The 17892-nt window shown below is 33.6% G+C and overlaps 1 protein-coding gene across 1 annotated transcript; it reads left to right on the top strand.

The window, feature by feature from the left end:
- Positions 1-450: 450 nt before the first annotated feature.
- On the top strand, positions 451-7836 carry LOC123662197 (MATH and LRR domain-containing protein PFE0570w-like). The gene is made up of 3 exons (XM_045597077.1): positions 451-3049; positions 3491-3706; positions 7756-7836. Exons 1-3 carry the CDS (start codon positions 692-694, stop codon positions 7834-7836), a joined length of 2655 nt encoding a protein of 884 aa, XP_045453033.1. The 5' UTR covers positions 451-691.
- The last annotated feature ends 10056 nt before the right edge of the window (positions 7837-17892 follow it).

The raw sequence follows: 17892 nt of genomic DNA, 5'->3' as shown, positions 1-17892 counted from the left end.
CAAGATTCAGCTATTAAATTATCTTTTTATTTTTATTCCTTACTTTTAATTAATTTTTGGTCTCTGCTGTGCTTTAAAATTGACTTGACCTAAACATTTACTAAATATTAAATAATTTGTTTATCAATTATTATTTAGTTTTTTTTTTCTAGACATTCAATTGAATATATAATAAAATAGCACGTAATTTTGTCACTAATTTTTTTTCACATGTTAATTATTATTTTAAGAAAAAAAAAAATGTTATTGTCAAATATCATTATGCATTCAGACTCAGATTAATAAACATTAATAACAAACCTTTCGTTTATTAATCTGAGCATTCAGATATCTTCTTTAATTCAGGCCTCGAGTGGAGCTACCGTCACGCATCTGGCGACATAAAAATGATCGTTAATTGATATCAATATCAAAACATTTTAAAGCAACAAAATAAAAAAATATATTATCTGTATCGTGTTATAAATCTGTGCAGCTGTTGACTCTTATAGTCTTGTTGTCAAATCTTGAAAAAAAGAGGGAAAACTTTAAGGAACTCTTTATTACTTTGTTGTTGTAACATCTGTTATTATACATGAATCTAAAGAAAATATTTCTAAGACAAAACATTTTAATTTCTGTATGTTAAAAGTGATTGACTTTTTATATTTAAATAAAGTAATGTGTGTAGACTTGTTTGTAAAATTTCGTCATGCCACCCAAGACTCGGGCAAATAAAGCTTCAAAATCTTCTAAAGAAAATGCATGTGTTTTTAATACTAATAAATTGCAAAAAACTACTAAAGCTGTTAGACCTCCAAGAAGAGCTTTAGCTGATAAAACCAACTCGGCATCTGATGACAACGTATCAATACTCGTAACTGATACACAATTAAAACAGGTTGTTTTGATTGATAAAACACAAGAAAAAAATGGACTTAATGTGGAAAGACCACGTCGAGTGAGACGCTTACCGAAACGTTATAATGAAAGTAAAGTTTTAAAAGATATAACAAGCAGTGACATCTCTCATCAAAATGTAGATTCGTTAATTCTAGTATCTCCGGAAGCTTCTCCTATTAAGAAGAAATCCACTCAAGGTAAAGGAAGCCCAATCGTTTTAGTAACTCCATTAAAAACTCCCGCTAGAGGTAGTATTGTACTGAATAATAGTTTAATGAAAAAGCGACCAAAACGAATTTGCAAGCTTCCCAGTAAATTTGATGACCATTCCATAAGCCCAAGCAAGTTTATTCCAGTGCAACCTATTAATGCAAGTACTCCATTAGCAAACAAAACTAAAAAGATTATTAAAGGACATGCTACAAATGATGTGATAAATAATAAAATATCACCACTTAAAGAGAATGATAAAACAACTTCTTCACAACAGAAGACTATTAATCATTTATGTAATAAGAAAACACCAGCAGACTCTAAAAAAAATGCTCAGCAAAAGAGGACAAATCCTAAAAGTCCTCAAAATAAATCACCCCTACAAACAAAACAAATACAAACAACAAAGCAAATAAACAAAAATACCTCAATAAAAGTTTTAGGTGATAATAAAAAACCACTAAAGAGAGATTCAAGTAAACTTGATGTTTACGAATTTACCTATGACCCTGAAGAAGAGCCTGCACCTACTAAGAAGAAAAAGAAAAAACAAAAGCCAACTGCAAAGCGACCATCAAAACCCAGGATTACTGTAAAAAGCAATTATGACAAGAATTTAGCTAAAGCATTGGCTACTTTGAAGAATATTGTTTCTTCCAAACCTGGTATGCCACCTGTTCTGGAAAACAATACAAATGTAAAAGGGAATTCCACACATTTGAATAATCACAATAAAGAAATGGCCACTGCAGAGCCACAAACAATTGAAAGCAAAGATTTGAGTGTCACTGAGAGAAATTATAACTCTATTAGATTGGAAGACATAGCTAAAGACATACAAATTGAAGATGATGCTAATATTGACTACTCACCTGTTAATTCTCCCTGCCATCCACAAACTCTAGTAGAGCCTAATGACAATCATCAAAGCATAAGTAATGATAATAATCTAAATGTAGACATTCCTAATGTCAATGACCCTCTTAATTTACAAGATGATGCCAGTTTCTTTGATGAACAACCCGCAGCTAGCAGTAGTATGAATGTATCTGTGAAACATCCATTAGCAAGTCCCTGGAGAGTCGAATTTGAAAATTTACCAATAAAATGGCAGGTAAATAGTTACGTTAAGCCTAATATGACGCCAGCAGTTGAGAGTTCCTTTATAAACTTCAATGACACAAAAAAGAAACATGTATACACAAATATGTTGCCAGAAGTTAATGAGTCACTGCCTCAGGTTGTTGAAACCACACCTACTTTTAAACAAACAAGCATCATTTCATTTATAAAAGAAGTTGTAGACAAGAAAGAAAAGAAAAAGAAGACTATGACTCCAGTGAAAGCTAATTCATTGTTTGAAGATGTAACTAACACGTCCACAAACTCTACACATAAGAAAACCGCATCAAGTAATCCAAAAGTAGTTAATCTTACTCCCATTGAAGACATATCCGTATCTAAAAGCAGTAATTCCAGTCTAACATCAAATGAAACTGATAATAGAGATGTTCCAGTGAATTCCGAGAATTCTGCAATACCAGATGTACAAAAGAAAAACTCAGACAACAATTTAACATATTTTGGCTTTGATGAGAATGAAGACCAAGAAAATGTATCTCCAAAAAAGAAAAACAATAAAGTTAAATCATTAAGGTCACGGACGAGAGGTATCTTGCAAGAGCTGAATGGTCAAAAGGGTCCAATGAGGGCAAATATACCAGTAGCAGTGAAACCAAAGTCAATTCCAAGCTCTGGTGCTTTGAATAATATGTTTGATGCTGCAAAGTCAGCAACAGAACCACCGGTATTTCCAGAAGTAGCGGTTGATTGTAATACAGAAGTAACTGAAGCCACTAACTTAGCAGAGCCCGTTGTGCCAGAAATTGTAACAAATGAAGATTCAGAATCTGTACATTTATTTGAAGATATAGAATGTATACATCATCACAAGGTTAGTGTGTTATCATTTTTACTTAAGACTTACTTATATGGGACTTATTGCAATCATCATTTCATCAGTTCATGTCATAGTCAGACACCATGTCACAGGTGAATAAAACAAGCCGAAATATAGGAAGTTTCAAAATAACAATTATGGTAGGATCTGTATAAGTAACTTTTTATTGTTTATTTTTGGTAAATTTACACACCTGTTCTATTAAAATAGATTCAACTTGGATCATCAACTTACTTTAATCATAAATTTTCATTGCAACTGTTGCATTTTAAATGGGTTTATGCAGGTTATGAATTAAATTAAAAATTAAACTATGGTATATATTAAATATTTAAATAAATACATTTCTAAATTAATTATCAGATTGAAAACTATGTACACAACAACTTTAATTCCAAAGTACTTTAAATTAATTTATTTATCATTAATTTTCAGCCAACTCGTAAAAGCTATGGTAAACCTAAAAACGTTGCATTCCAAAAAACATCTGCATTAGATAAAAGCAGTGATTCTTCAAATGATGTTGAGCAGAACAAATTAGATATGTCCGATGAAGATTTGGATGATTTGTCATTCCAGTTGCCATCTGTGAAGCCTAAAAAGACAATAAAAAAGAAGAAAACAAATAAACAGAAATTGACTAAAAAAGAGGTATTTATTTTATCCACACAGTTTATATATATTTTTACTATATAGGTGGCAAACAATCATATTCTCAGCAGTGAAAAACAAGCTGGCTCACCTAATGGTAAGGTACTGTGACACCTGCAACACTAGAAGTGTCTAAAATGCATTGCTGAATTTATTGTGTGATAAAAAAAATCATTTTCTAGTGTTAGAAGTTTTAGTATCAGTCTAGTAGTCTATTACAAAGGTAGCCTACAAGTGTACAGTTTCTGGAGGTGAGCAGATACCGTATCTTATCGCACACCATGGCTTACAGTGCAAGCAAAACCAGGAGTATTGCCAGTATATTGCTGACCCTATCTCTGATCCTCCCCAAGAGCTCTGGCTACCTTACTCACCGCAGGCACACAACACTGCCTAAGAGCAGTATTATTTAGCTATGATCTTCTGTAAGGTTGAGGTACTTCCCCAGACAGGCTACTCCAGATTTTGAGGAAGGTATTCCTAAGGTATTGTGCTGTGCCCAGCCTCAATAAATAAATAAAGTCTAGTCTGATATAAAGCTATTAGTGATGTGCTGGATCGTCAAAAATGCATATCCGCGGATACGGATCCGGATACGGATAATTAGTGTTTAGTTTAACTGAGGTAGGGCACAGCAGGAATTTCCTGCTCAAAATACGGAGCAGCCCGACTGGGGTAGTACCTCGACCTTACAGAAGATCACAGCAAAATAATACTGTTTTCAAGCAGTATTGTGTTCCTGTTGGTGAGTAAGGTGACCAGAGCTCCTGGGGGGATTGGGGATTGGGTCGGCAACGCGCTTGCGATGCTTCTGGTGTTGCAGGTGTCTATAGGCTACGGTAATCGCTTACCATCAGGTGAGCCGTAAGCTTGTTTGCCGACCTAGTGACATATAAAAAATTAGTGTCAAGATCCGCGGATACGGATACGGATCTTTATTTACTAACTCAATCGGTGTTGGCGCCTGACTTTGAAACAATAGTTGACGTCACGCCTTTTTTTTTTACGTGGGGAAAATCCATCATGGATCCAGCGCGGGGGCGCCAGAGGGTTGTCAGACTCCTACTGACTAAAAACCACCACGTGTTAGCAGTCATCCGCCTGGGTGGGGCGAGAGGGGTCGCGCTAGCATTCGCCACCTCGCCTCAGCGGTAGGCCCGGACAAAGCTTCCGGGCCCCGGCATGATGGTGGGGTGGCCTCGCTCACAAGGCCACCCCTCAGACGTATGGACAGTCGTGTCGTCCGGCCGGCCGAAGTCCCCCGACTATCGGCCGCCGACCCCACTATTACGAGGGGGGAGGAGGTGGGCAAACCTCCTCCTTGCCCCCGTACGTCTGCGCCGGAGTGGGCCAGCAGAGGCGTCTTCCTCTCTGGCCTGCTCCGTGGTCTCCTTCTGCGTCATTACCTCTTCGCAGAAGGAGACCGCCGCCTGCCACGATCTCTCGCTGTCAAGCATGGCCTTTACGACACTCGGCAGCGAGAGATCCGGTCCGAGAACCGCTGAAAGCGTGCGCCGCTGCGGTTCCCAAGTGGCGCACGCCATCAGCGTGTGGAGCGCCGTATCTTCTGAGTTGACGTCATGCCTGCCGCAACGACAAGCAGGACTAGGGTTGCCAGATCGAATGACCCGATTATCGGAAGAAAGAAAAAAACAATTTTTCGGGATATTCGGACTTTTTATTTATTTATTTATTTTATAGGTACATCCACAGAATACATACAAAACATTATATATGAATCATTACTACATTATTATCTAATATGTATCCCATTACGGAGTACACAACATTCCACCATATATTAATTTCATGAAGCAAGTATAATTAAGATAACATCACATAAATTTTTTTAAATTAAAAGTAAAAATCCTACTCATTAACAATAAAATTCATTTTAAAACAATAAAATTCATTTAAAGAGACTTTGGTCGGGGAAAACAAAAATAAAATAAAATAAAAGTTAGTGTTTAAAAAAAAAACAGAAAATGGTTCTCTCATTTCTTGTACTCTCATATTATCAATAAATAATCAATGAAATTTAATAAAGTAATTTAATTTTCAGCTTGCCACATGTATTTGGTGTTACTTTTCACAGATTTTACCATTTTCTGTGCTTTTTCACTATTTAACTTGTAATTCAAACAATTTACCTCAAAGTTGAGTGAAATTATAACCTCTGCTTTTGTTAAATCCATAGATTGTTCAGTAAACTGAACACTCTTCCACTAGGAAATTTAAATCAAATGTTTCTTTTAAAGAACAATAATCATTATACAATTAACCATTATTGATCCAACAGCTTATTCCATAAGAACAAAGCCTCCTTTTTTAATGAAAATTGGAATTCTTTTATATAAGGAGTTCTCACTGAAATAAAATCGTTCTTCTAAGAACTTAATAGCTCGTTTGAAAAGCTGCTCTGCTTCTTTATAAAATTGTTCCTTTTCAGCATCGGATACTCTAATTGATATGGATATGTTCTTACTGCTATTTAATTTATCTTGCGTTCGGCCTTTGAGGTGGCTAGTAGCTTTCTCATTACAGCGTCTTTTTTTACAACTAGGTCAGAAAACAAGCGTAAGGCTCACCTGATGGTAAGCGATTACCGTAGCTTATAGACGCTTGCAACACCAGAAGCATCGCAAGCGCTTTTCCGACCCTTCCCTCAATCTCCACCAGGACACCTTAATCACCACAGAAACACAACACTGAAATCAGTACAACACTGAAATCAGTATTATTTAGCTGTGATCAGTATTATTAATGTCGAGGTACTTCCCCAGTCAGGTACAGATTTTGAGCAGGACATTTCCTGCTGCGCTCTACCTCAGTTGCATAACAACATGCTAATTCCGAAGCGTCGAGTAGCAACGTTTCGTTTGACAAAAATGCGAAACTTAAAATTATTGTTTTCTAAACTAAAGTTGTTTTTCGGTTGTTGGTTAGGTGGGTATACAAAAATTCCGGAGAACCAGTCAAATCCCGACCGTCTCGCAACCCTGGGCAAGACAGGTTAGGCAAGACAGGATACGTCAGGCATCTAAAAAACTTAATAAAAAGCGACAAAATCCGAAAAAAATTGTTTCCATAAAAATTTATTTGTTTTTTTTTTTCATTTTCTTATATTTATAAAAATAACGTCATAACTTTCTATATGTGTAATAGTGATATCACAAGATAGTTAATTTAGTATCGTTGAGTTATATACTAATAATAATTAATAAATAATAAGTTATTTAGGTACTATTAGTATGGTAATAAATTACTAGAATATATGTTTGTTTGCAATTGAAAGTGCCAAATATTTTTAATTATACTATTTAATGACGTGGCTATTAATGGCGGGATAACCATCTATTTAATGGGGCTATTTAATGGCGGGATAACCATCCAACTGCTGGCTTTGAAATACACAGGCCGAAGACGGGCAGCAGCGGTTTCGGTGCGACAAAGCCAGTACTGCGGTCACCAACCCGCCTGCCCAGCGTGGTGACTATGGGCAAAACACATGAGTTCACGTTAATTTTGACGTAAACTTGTGGAGGCCTATGTCCAGCAGTGGACTGTATAGGCTGTAATGATATTTAATGACGTAATCTAAGTTATTATGCAGAATTTTATCCTGTCAATTAAATTTGAAAACTAATAAAAGATCCGTAAAAGATCCTTGAGGAAAGTGACGGATACGGACGGATACGGATATGGATCTATTTTTTCCCGCGGATATCCGCGGATACGGATACGGATATCTGGAACATCACTAAAAGCTATATACTCATACATAAATTTTTTTGTTTTTAAGTATTTTAATTTGTGAAATACGATTCCAAAAATTCTTATCCCCTAAAAGGTTATTTAGAAACAATATAAGACCTAAATGTTATATTTAACATATAGTTATACATATATAGTTATAGTTATACATATAATGTTATATTTAACATATAGCCTAGCAATATATGTAGATAAATAATCAGACAAATAACAGAACTAAGGAAAAAGTATATTAAAAAGGTTCATTTTGTAATAAAATTTTGTTGTAATTTCAGGAAAAGGAAGTTGAAGCCTGGGCAGCCGGCTTCAATTCGATGTGTGAAGACATTGAAGAGTTTGATTTAGTACTTGAATAAGAAACTCAAATTGAGATTATTATTAAGGTTATGTTTGGTAATTTTATTAGTTTTAAATATTTTTTAAATGCGTAAGTGCAATAATGGCACATTAGCTTAAAAATAAATTGTGTAATTTCGTTTATCGTCACCATGTATAACAACTAAAGATAATTTTGAAACAACCGAAATAAACTATACTTAATTTAAACAAGAGATTCTATCACAAAACATTTTTTTATTTTTATTTTTCTTTTGTGCTTTTTATAAAAATATTTATTATTATTTTATGTATAAAAAAATTATATCATGTGTGCCATTAACAAAAGCTACAAAATAACCTTTTGCTTATTTATTTCAATTATTAAGCATAAAATTGTGAAAAAACATGCTTTTATCTTTAATTATTTTAAACTTAATTATAATATTTTATTAATGTAAGTGTAAATTTATTAGACGCCGGAATATCGTCTTAATATCACATTAATTTAAAAATATCTTAAATCATAACATTTTAAAAATGTTTTAAAATAATTATATAGTTTAAAAATAATTTATACAACATTGTCTCATTTTGTTATAATATACGATAAAAAATGATTTATTTTTAAATAAAAGACGTACTTTTTACACATAATGTTAAGACTAATGACATACGATTTAAGTTTATAATAAAAATAATCCAAAAAATGTATACTTTTTTATTGTCCTGCTTTTATATAAGTACTTTTATTACAAAACGGTAAATCATAAGTTGCTATGTAAGCAATTTACATCTTAGTGACGCCATCTATTAGATTTCTTACAATATGATAAGCATGTAGTTTGTCTGCACCTTAAGAGATGGCCATAGTAGTAACATTTTTTAATATTTTGTCTTTTCAACAAAAGATGGCGTTGTAGTCCTCGAATAAGTCCTAAACTCTGTTTCATCATAGAACGATCGACAAACAGGTTCATTTAAAACGAGGGACAATATTACACATAAAATTATTTTGTTGTATTTGACTGTACCAACCTATAAGATTTTAATAGGCCTTTTCTAACGTCTTCCATGAGAGAGTAAAGTTAGTTTTTTATTCGCTGCTAGACTCCACTGCTGGTATGCGAATATAATTGCCTATGTAAAATATAAATTATCTACCATTAATATCTGAAGATTGTTTATACATGCGATGAAAATGGTTTTCGTTAACTTGTAATTAATTACACGAATTTCGCGAGTAAACATCTTTAAATTAGGTCAACAATTTACTTAATGTGTCTTAATTAGGTCAATATGATAATTGTTTTATCAACAGTAGTTCATTACAATTCTTTTGTTAACGATTTGAGTAAACATATCAAAGTGTACTCTACTAAAATGATATCATAACAAATAGCTGTTTGAAATTGGACATGATTATTATGTTAAAGAAAGTTTTAAATACATTGAGATAATAACAATTTCGTAGACAAAGTGTTCTATTACCTAAACTAAATTAGTTAGGTACACAAATTTACAAATATTTGAAAGAAATTAATAATAAATTTGTAATAAGAGAGGTTGTGGTGGACGGCTACCTTTCCACTTTACTTCCTAATCGTATGAAATATAAAGTAGTCACTATACACTGATTTTCTGTAAGTGTGATTCGACCGGCCACAAACTAGCTATGAACACATTGTAAGCGAGCTATAATTTTTATAGTCTAGTGCGGCAGTTAACTAGACATGATCTTCAGCCAACCGCTTAATGGATAAAAATTAAATAATTACCTACTTTAGTATGTTGAAGATAAATCACGAAAAGTTGGATGGAAAATTGGCAAGGCTATATTATATTCGGCAGCCGCCATCAAACCAGACGTATGTCATCGTATTCGCAATGAAATAGCGCTTATTTTGATGTAAAATTTATTTATTAAATATGTGGGTGAAAGTAACTAGAAAAATATATACCTATCAATATGCCTGTTTATACCTGCCACCCAGTAGTTATGCCAGAAAAACAATAGACAACCCAACTTTTGCATTTTCTACAGGCTTCATACGGTCGGTATAGATTTTAAATTTATTCTTTAAACTCGTAGGTGCTTTTTAATTAAAACGTTTTGAAATTTTGATTAAATTAGATTGATTTATATAAAAGTATAGGGAAAAAGAAGGTAAAACGGACCGCTCTAAACTCTTAACGCCATCTGTTACCGACTTTGTACTTAATAGTCGCCTCTTACTCATTTTCGGTCATTGTCCCAGCGTTGCAAAAGCTACCGATTTATCGGTAGATCTACCGATTTTGACCCTTGTCTACCGATATACCGATTTAGCAGTGCTATCTACCGAATTTTTGAATTTTCAACTAATGTAAAATATTTTTCTAAAAAAAAAGGTAAAATAATATTCTTAATACGGTAACAATAAAAGAAAACGGTAACACAAAATCAATGCACAGGGACTTCTCGAAATTCTTCCCACCACGTCGAATATGACCGTTCAAATCCGCGGTGTGTTAAAACAAATTGTACTAACACGTCATATAATAGAGTTTATTATTGTCTGGTGAGTATACAAGGGAAAATCCCCGAAGATAACTTTCTTCGGGTTTGTTTCTTGAATTAGGTATAGGACTAGTGATTGATTATTTTTGGATTATATCGATGGATTAGGATTAGGGTTCGGATTCGTTATTGACATGGGAAGATTCGATTCGCATTTAACAAATTAAATGTAGTTGCGAAATTTTGTGAAGTGTTAAGCGAATTCATCGCTAATTCATACTTCTTTCGCGGCAGAGCTGCGGCTTTCGCTGTAGAGTGAGTGTGTGAGTGAGAGAAGTGATATGTTTAGTAAATAAGGCTGTTGGTTTTATAAACAAAATAGATAAATAAAATAATCTATAATATAAATAAATAAATATAATTAATCTTTCTTAGTGATAAAACGTATTGCTTTTGAGTACTTTCTTTTTCTGTAATGTAAAATAATTATAATTATAAATGGAACAAAAATTTGCACGCCGTTTAAGGTAGATTATATGAGACATTGTAACTAATAACACCTTATGTATTAACTATATTCATGCAAATAAAGAAGTTGATTTAATTTAACGGAACAAATTTAAATAAATGAACGCATTATTGACTTAAAATACTTTTGTTTTACTCCGAGTAAAATCTACCGATTTCTACCGATTTTTCGGAGCCAAATATACCGATTTTTTATTTTACACTTTTGCAACACTGCATTGTCCTTGGAGCGCTCATAGAGAAAAGTAATATACCTGAGGAGCGCTCATGCGGCGGCACGCGGTTGTATCAAGGTTAGTAACTTTTTGTGTATTTTAATTTATTTATTTATTTAATTAGAACCACCAACAGAATTGCATGTTTAAATATTTACAATTAGATATATGCAAAGGTATTAAGTATATACATATAATTCCTCTTAAAGGTAGTTACAGCATGCGCTTTAGACAATTGAGTCATCAGCATCAAAAGATTTTAAACATATAGGATTTAAATTAAAAAAAATACATACAAAATAAAGAACTAAATACATAACTATTACTATTGTAAATTAAGATAAGTTAATATTAGTGCCACATAACTTTTGATTTGAGGAATCAAATGACTTTAATAGTTTCTTTTTAAATACAGCTAAGTTATCTGCAAAGATGTCTAATGACTTGTTTTTAACTGTAAATTCTCTGTAGAGCCTACTCAGTCTAGTCTCTCTTAATGTAAAAACAGAAAATTTTGATTAGTCTTCACTTTTATTATGTTACTGATACAGATTTCTATTTTTTTTTTTTTTGTTATATTTACTAACTTTTTAACTTTATTTCAAAGATAAAATAAGCAAGTTTCGCAGACAACTTAACCTCAAAATTATTCATTATTTACGTACCTACCGAAAAGGCAAAATGGAACGGGCAAAATGAACTGGAAAAGAAAGGGAACAAACCAAAAAAAGTACAAGAAGGTAAAAGGGAAATTTCCAAAAAAATATGTAATGAAAAAAAAGCAAATCATCTACTGAAGATGAAGAAGAAGTCCGATGTTTTTATTGTTCTCATCTATTTTCTGAGTCCACAGATGGGTTCAGTGTCCATCACGTTCTTTATGGGCACACTGCAGTTGTGCGCGCGTTGAAGATGATGATGAAGGTGTAAGGTTCATTTGTGAAATGTGTGCTTAGGTTAGGTTGTTCTTAATAAGTAAAAGAACTATTTGTGTTATTTTATATGTAGCAATCATCACTTCAGCCTAATACAGTCCACTGCTGGACATAGGCCTCCAAAAGTTTACGCCAAAAATAACGAAGACGCTGCTGCCCGTCTTCGGCCTGTGTATTTCAAAGCCAGCAGTTGGATGGTTATCCCGCCACCGGTCGGCTTTTTAAGTTCCAAGGTCGTAGTGGAACTGTGTTATCCCTTAGTCGCCTCTTACGACACCCACGGGAAGAGAGGGGGTGGCTATATTCTTTAGTACCGTAGCCACACAGTATAGTACAGTAGTATATGTAGCAATAGATTCATTTTACCTTCATGTGTGGTTCATTTTATCTTAACGTGTGGGCAAAACGGACCAAATCGAGTATTTTGGGAACTATCCAATATCTTTTATATCAGTGATCTGATTGATGTGTTCTTTAATAATAGGTAAAATTAATAAATGCTCAATTATGTAACTTTGAAAAAGTGGGAATAAAGCTGTTTTATTTTCTATATCGATTTTTCCTGAGGTGGTCTGTCATACCTTCCCTTCCCCTATATATACTTTTTCCACTCCTCGTAAGGTACGGTTATTTCGAAATGCTAATTATAGTGAAATGAGTGAAGTCATTTCTGGAATTGATTGGTGTAATTTGCTAAGTAACTGTGACATCTCTGATTCTGTTAATTTATTTTATGATACTATTATAACTTTAAACTCCAGAATATATATAAATATAACTTTTAACTCCATAATTTCGCAATATGTTTCTATCAAAACTTTAAAAGTCGAGAAAAGGTATTCATAGTCATAGGGTAGTAGTCATCTGACTACATGTTCAGCTATTTGAGAAACTGTCAAAAACAAGCCCAAATTGAGTGTTATGATATATATATATATATCAATTAGAATTAAAAATTAACAGATATACTAAAAATTTTTGGGCTTTTATGAGGTCTAAGTGGCCTTCAGTAAATATATTATACAAAAGACGTTTTTTTTTTTTAAAAAAAATGAATGCAGTTCCGATGCAAGCCAAATGCGTCAATTTTTTAATGAACACTTTAAATCTGTCTATTCAACGCCGCCTAAAATTGCTAGTTCTTATGGGTCACAAGGTAACTTCTCTTCAACAAGTAATTTGTCGTTACGTTGTATTGAACTCACCGCTAATATTATGATAAAATATAGATAAGGGTTCACGACCTGGTGGCTTACCACCTATTTTTTTGCAATTATTCCACAAATCTTTGGCTTATCCGCTTCTGCTATTATTTTTCTAAATATTTACGATCTGGTATCATGCCTGATATTTGGAAACAATCTTACGTTGTTCCTGTATACCGATCTGGTGATGTCTACTGTAGCTAAATTGTTTGAGAAAATTGTGGATGAAAATATTTATCCAAGTCTTAGGCTATTCTTAATGAGTCAGCAGCATAGGTTTGTGGACAGGCATCAACGGAAAGTCATTTGTGTGAGTTTATCCATCGCATTTCCATTGCCATGTATCAGGGTTACCAGGTGGATGTCGTGTTTACCGACTATTCTAAGGCCTTTGATAAGGTAACACGTGCAATATTGATAAATAAATAAGAAAGAGTCGATGGCTTTCTTCCTACCTAGATAACCGCAGCCAAGCAGTAACAGTGAAAGGGCATGTTTCCTCTTTTCTGCCTGTTTCTTCTGATGTCCCCCAGGGCTTGCACCTTGGTCCTCTACTTTTTTATATTTTTATAAATGATATACATAAACTTTATGAGAATTCAGCTATACTTCTTTGTGCTGATGACATGAAGATTTTTAGGTGTGTATCTAACAATTCTGACTGCATACTACTGCAAATTGTGCGATTACTGCTCAGTGAATTTCATGTATCTGAACATAAAGAAATGCTACGTGATATCCTTTTCTCGTAAGACTAACACAATTAATTTTAATTATCAAATAAATCAGGAGACAATAACACGCGTTACCGAGGTGCGAGACTTGGGTGTTTACATAGATAGCAAATTAACTTTTAAGTCACATATTAATTTTGTTACTGCTAAAGCATTCCGAATGCTTGGCTTTGCGTGAAGAGTGGGACGTGATTTTAAAAATTTCGGCGCAATTGTTCTTCTTACAACTTTTTTGTAAGATCTATCTTGTAATACTGCTCAACCATATGGAATCCATTTTACAAATGTCGTGTTGCTCAATTGGAAAAAAATAATCATTAATTTATAAAATTTTTAAATTACAAAGCTTTGTCGTATGTTCTAGATACCTCGTATGTTCCTTCTTTAGAAAATCGTCGATTAGAGAGATAGCAAATATTTTTATTAGAGTTACTTCGTAATTTTATAGATTCTCTTTATCTGCTAAGCAATGTGTTATTTAAGTGTCCCAAAATAAATACACGTAGTCACTCCCAACTTTATGTACCTAAAACTAAGACCATATATACCCAAAACAATTTTACTCTTAGAGCATGTAAAATGTACAATCAATATTTTCGTCGCATTGATTTTGCTACTTGTTTAGTGAAATCTTTAAGGAGTGCATTACGAAATGCTACTTAATTTATTATTAATCATTTACATAATTCATAAATTTCTAATACGTTAGTTCAATTCTTAACCGACTTCAAAAAAGGAGGAGGTCACTCAATTCGCCCGTATATATATATATATATTTTTTTGTTGGAAAGGAGATATCTCTAGTTTGGTACCATGATAAGAAAACCAGGATCTGAAGATGCGACCCCAGATAAATCAAGGGAAACCCTCGAAAATCCGCATAACTTTTTACTAGGTGTACCGATTTTGATGATTTTTAATTTAATCGAAAGCCGATGTTTATCATGTAAATTCATTAAAATTTCATCGAGATCTGAATACAACTTTTGGAGTAATATTTGATAATGCCTATTTACTTGACTATTTTTTCGTCAACCTACGTTGTATTACTTGTCGATGTAATTGAAGTCGTTTTTTTTTTCGTTTGCCAGCAAACACAATTATTATGTTTTAAATTGACTTAATTATAATTGTATTGTAGTTGGTATGAGTGATTTTTAATGTGTATAAAACTTAATTTGTTATTTTTTTAATTATTTATTATTTGATTGATAATTGTACGAAACGTTCTATTAGCAAACATCACTGAAACAAATAAATAATATAATTATTTAGTAATTACGGTAATATAAAAATGCATCTGCGAATAAGTTTTGATATTTGAATATCGAAAAAGATTAAAATAGATTTCTTTTCGTAAACATTTCTCTTTGTTGGTTGAAAAACGAATTTTAGTCAAATTGTTACAAAAAAAAAAAAAAACGATACTCGTAGACCAGAGTACCTACTACTTATTTACCATTATACTATAATAAAGTGAAATGGACTAGTACTGTGACCTAACTAGCTGTTGTGCTAACGTAGGATATTCGATTCGTTTTTTTTTTTTTGTTATCGCAGGGGAACCCATTTATCCAGTGATATCCAGGATGCTCGGGTAGGCATTTCGACCGTATGTTGGCTTCAGCACTTGGGGGTGCACTACCGACCAAAACCCCTGCGGGAACCTTCAGCCGCTTTAATTGGAGGATCCCGGATCTGCAGGCAACAGGATCCCTCCAGCGACAGGCTGGCCTCGGCGAAAAGGCCAGACTTCTCCTCCATGGGGACTGTCCGGCTAACCTTTGAGGATATTCGATTCTAGCCAGCCCAGACCCAACTATAACTAACGATAATTCTTGGTCGTGGTCTGGGCGTTTGTTTGTATTTAATCCGGACTCCAGATACAGGATTTGATCTTACAAGAATCCACTGAGTATAAGGTATTGTTAAAATAATAATTTTACAAATTCACACATGTAGGAAAGACTGAGAGACTATTTCTAGAGGGAACAATTTGTTCTTAATAATTGTGTTTGCTCGCAAACGAAAAAAAACCGACTTCAATTACATCGACGAGTAATATACAACGTAGATCGACGAAAAAATAGTCAAGTAACTGCGCGTTATCAAAGATTACTCAAAAAGTAGTTATCAGATCTCGATAGAATTTATATGTGACCACATGACAAACATCAGCTTTCGATTAAATTAAAAATTATTAAAATCGGTACACCCAGTAAAAAGTTATTGCGGATTTTCAAGAAGTTCCCTCGATTTCTCTAGGATCCCATCATCAGATCCTGGTTTCCTTATCATGGTACTAAGCTAGGGATATCTTCTTTCCAACAAAAAAAGAATTATCAAAATCGGTACATCCAGTAGAAAGTTGTGCGGTATAATACAACGTAGTTCGACGAAAAAAGCGTCAAGTAAAAACACATTATTAAATATAACTCAAAAAGTAGTTGTTAGATCTCAAATAAATTTAAATGGGACCAATTGGCACACACCACCTTTCGATTAAAACAAAATTTGTCGAAATCGCTCCACCCAGTTAAAAGTTCTGATGTAACATACATAAAAAAAAAATACAGTCGAATTGAGAACCTCCTCCTTTTTTGGAAGTCGGTTAAAAATTAAAACGCACAACTCACTAGATTTTATAAATTGGTTAAAAATCATCCATTGCGTACCTCGTAGGGCACCTTCAAACACACAAAAATACACATTCAATATGGGAGAGCAGGGGTGGTTGTTTTCGACTCTCGAAACTCTTTTGTCTTTGGTAAAGTACGATGTCGAAGACGTACAAACGAACATTACAGCAACATTACGATATACGTTTACGGACAAGTACACACTGACGACAGTTTCTTTAGGTTGACATAGATCATCTGATTAATATTGATGAATAAACGCTTCACACTCAATGGGCCCCAGTAGGATTCGTTACTGTTTTGGGAGTCCAGAAACACACACAATACACAAATGCCCAGACTACGACAAACATCTATAAGGCCAATACAGATGTTTGTCATGTGCGGGGATCGAACCCGCGACCACCAGTGCAACATAGTGCTATGACCGCTGCACCAACGTGTCATCAATTGTATAACCTTTAGCCATGTATACCTATGTAATATTTAAATTAGACCTAAATTATTTTACAAAGCAAACTTAATTAATGTTTAAAATCATATCCCCAAATTAATATAAAAAATTAATCCATTCAACAAAGTAAGTATTCCACTCAATCCTAATGTGATGCCTGACGATATTAAAATGATTGCTCTTTGGCAAATATGGCGGGCGGCTGAATTATACAGCGGAAGCAAATATTACCCTCGCAAACATTCGTCCCGGGAGAGCGAGCTAGTTCGCGCACTCAAAATTAAAAGCACACAATGAAAATACTGTACCAAGAGCCCCTACTCAGATACCTATGTCGCGAAAAGTAAGTGCCTACTCCAAACCTCACTCTTAACGCGTTCTACTCGCCATTGTTGTCAATGAAAATAGTCGCCCAAGTGTTTTTTTGTTTATGGACTCTTCGATGTTGCCACTCGAAAATAAATAGCCGCGGTAACAAGCAATATGCCCTAACAAGCTGCAACAACAGTTTCTACTATCTACTACATTGTTCACACCGTATTTTACAAAAGCTAATTGCTTATTTTTTATCTCATGTCAATTAATACGTTGTTTATAGACGACATAAATAAAAAGTATCTCAGTTTTTGTTAAAACATTTACAAAAGTAACAATGAGTACCTATATTCTTTAACGAGATCTGTAACCAACGAACTATTAAACGAGGAATAATTTTACGAACGAATATACAGTCCATACCAATTTATTACTCACTTCAATACACTAAGTGAGATGTTAATTAAATATAAATAATTTTATTGAGTAAAAAATGAAGTCGTATTAAGTCATTTTAATTTATTAATTTTTTTGTATCTTTGTTTTTCCATCTTGCTTTTGATTTATCAATG

This window comes from Melitaea cinxia, chromosome 18 (assembly GCF_905220565.1).
Source record: "Melitaea cinxia chromosome 18, ilMelCinx1.1, whole genome shotgun sequence".
NCBI lineage: Eukaryota > Metazoa > Arthropoda > Insecta > Lepidoptera > Nymphalidae > Melitaea > Melitaea cinxia.
Note: the sequence above shows the minus strand (reverse complement) of the source record. Positions and strands in the feature narration are given on the sequence as shown.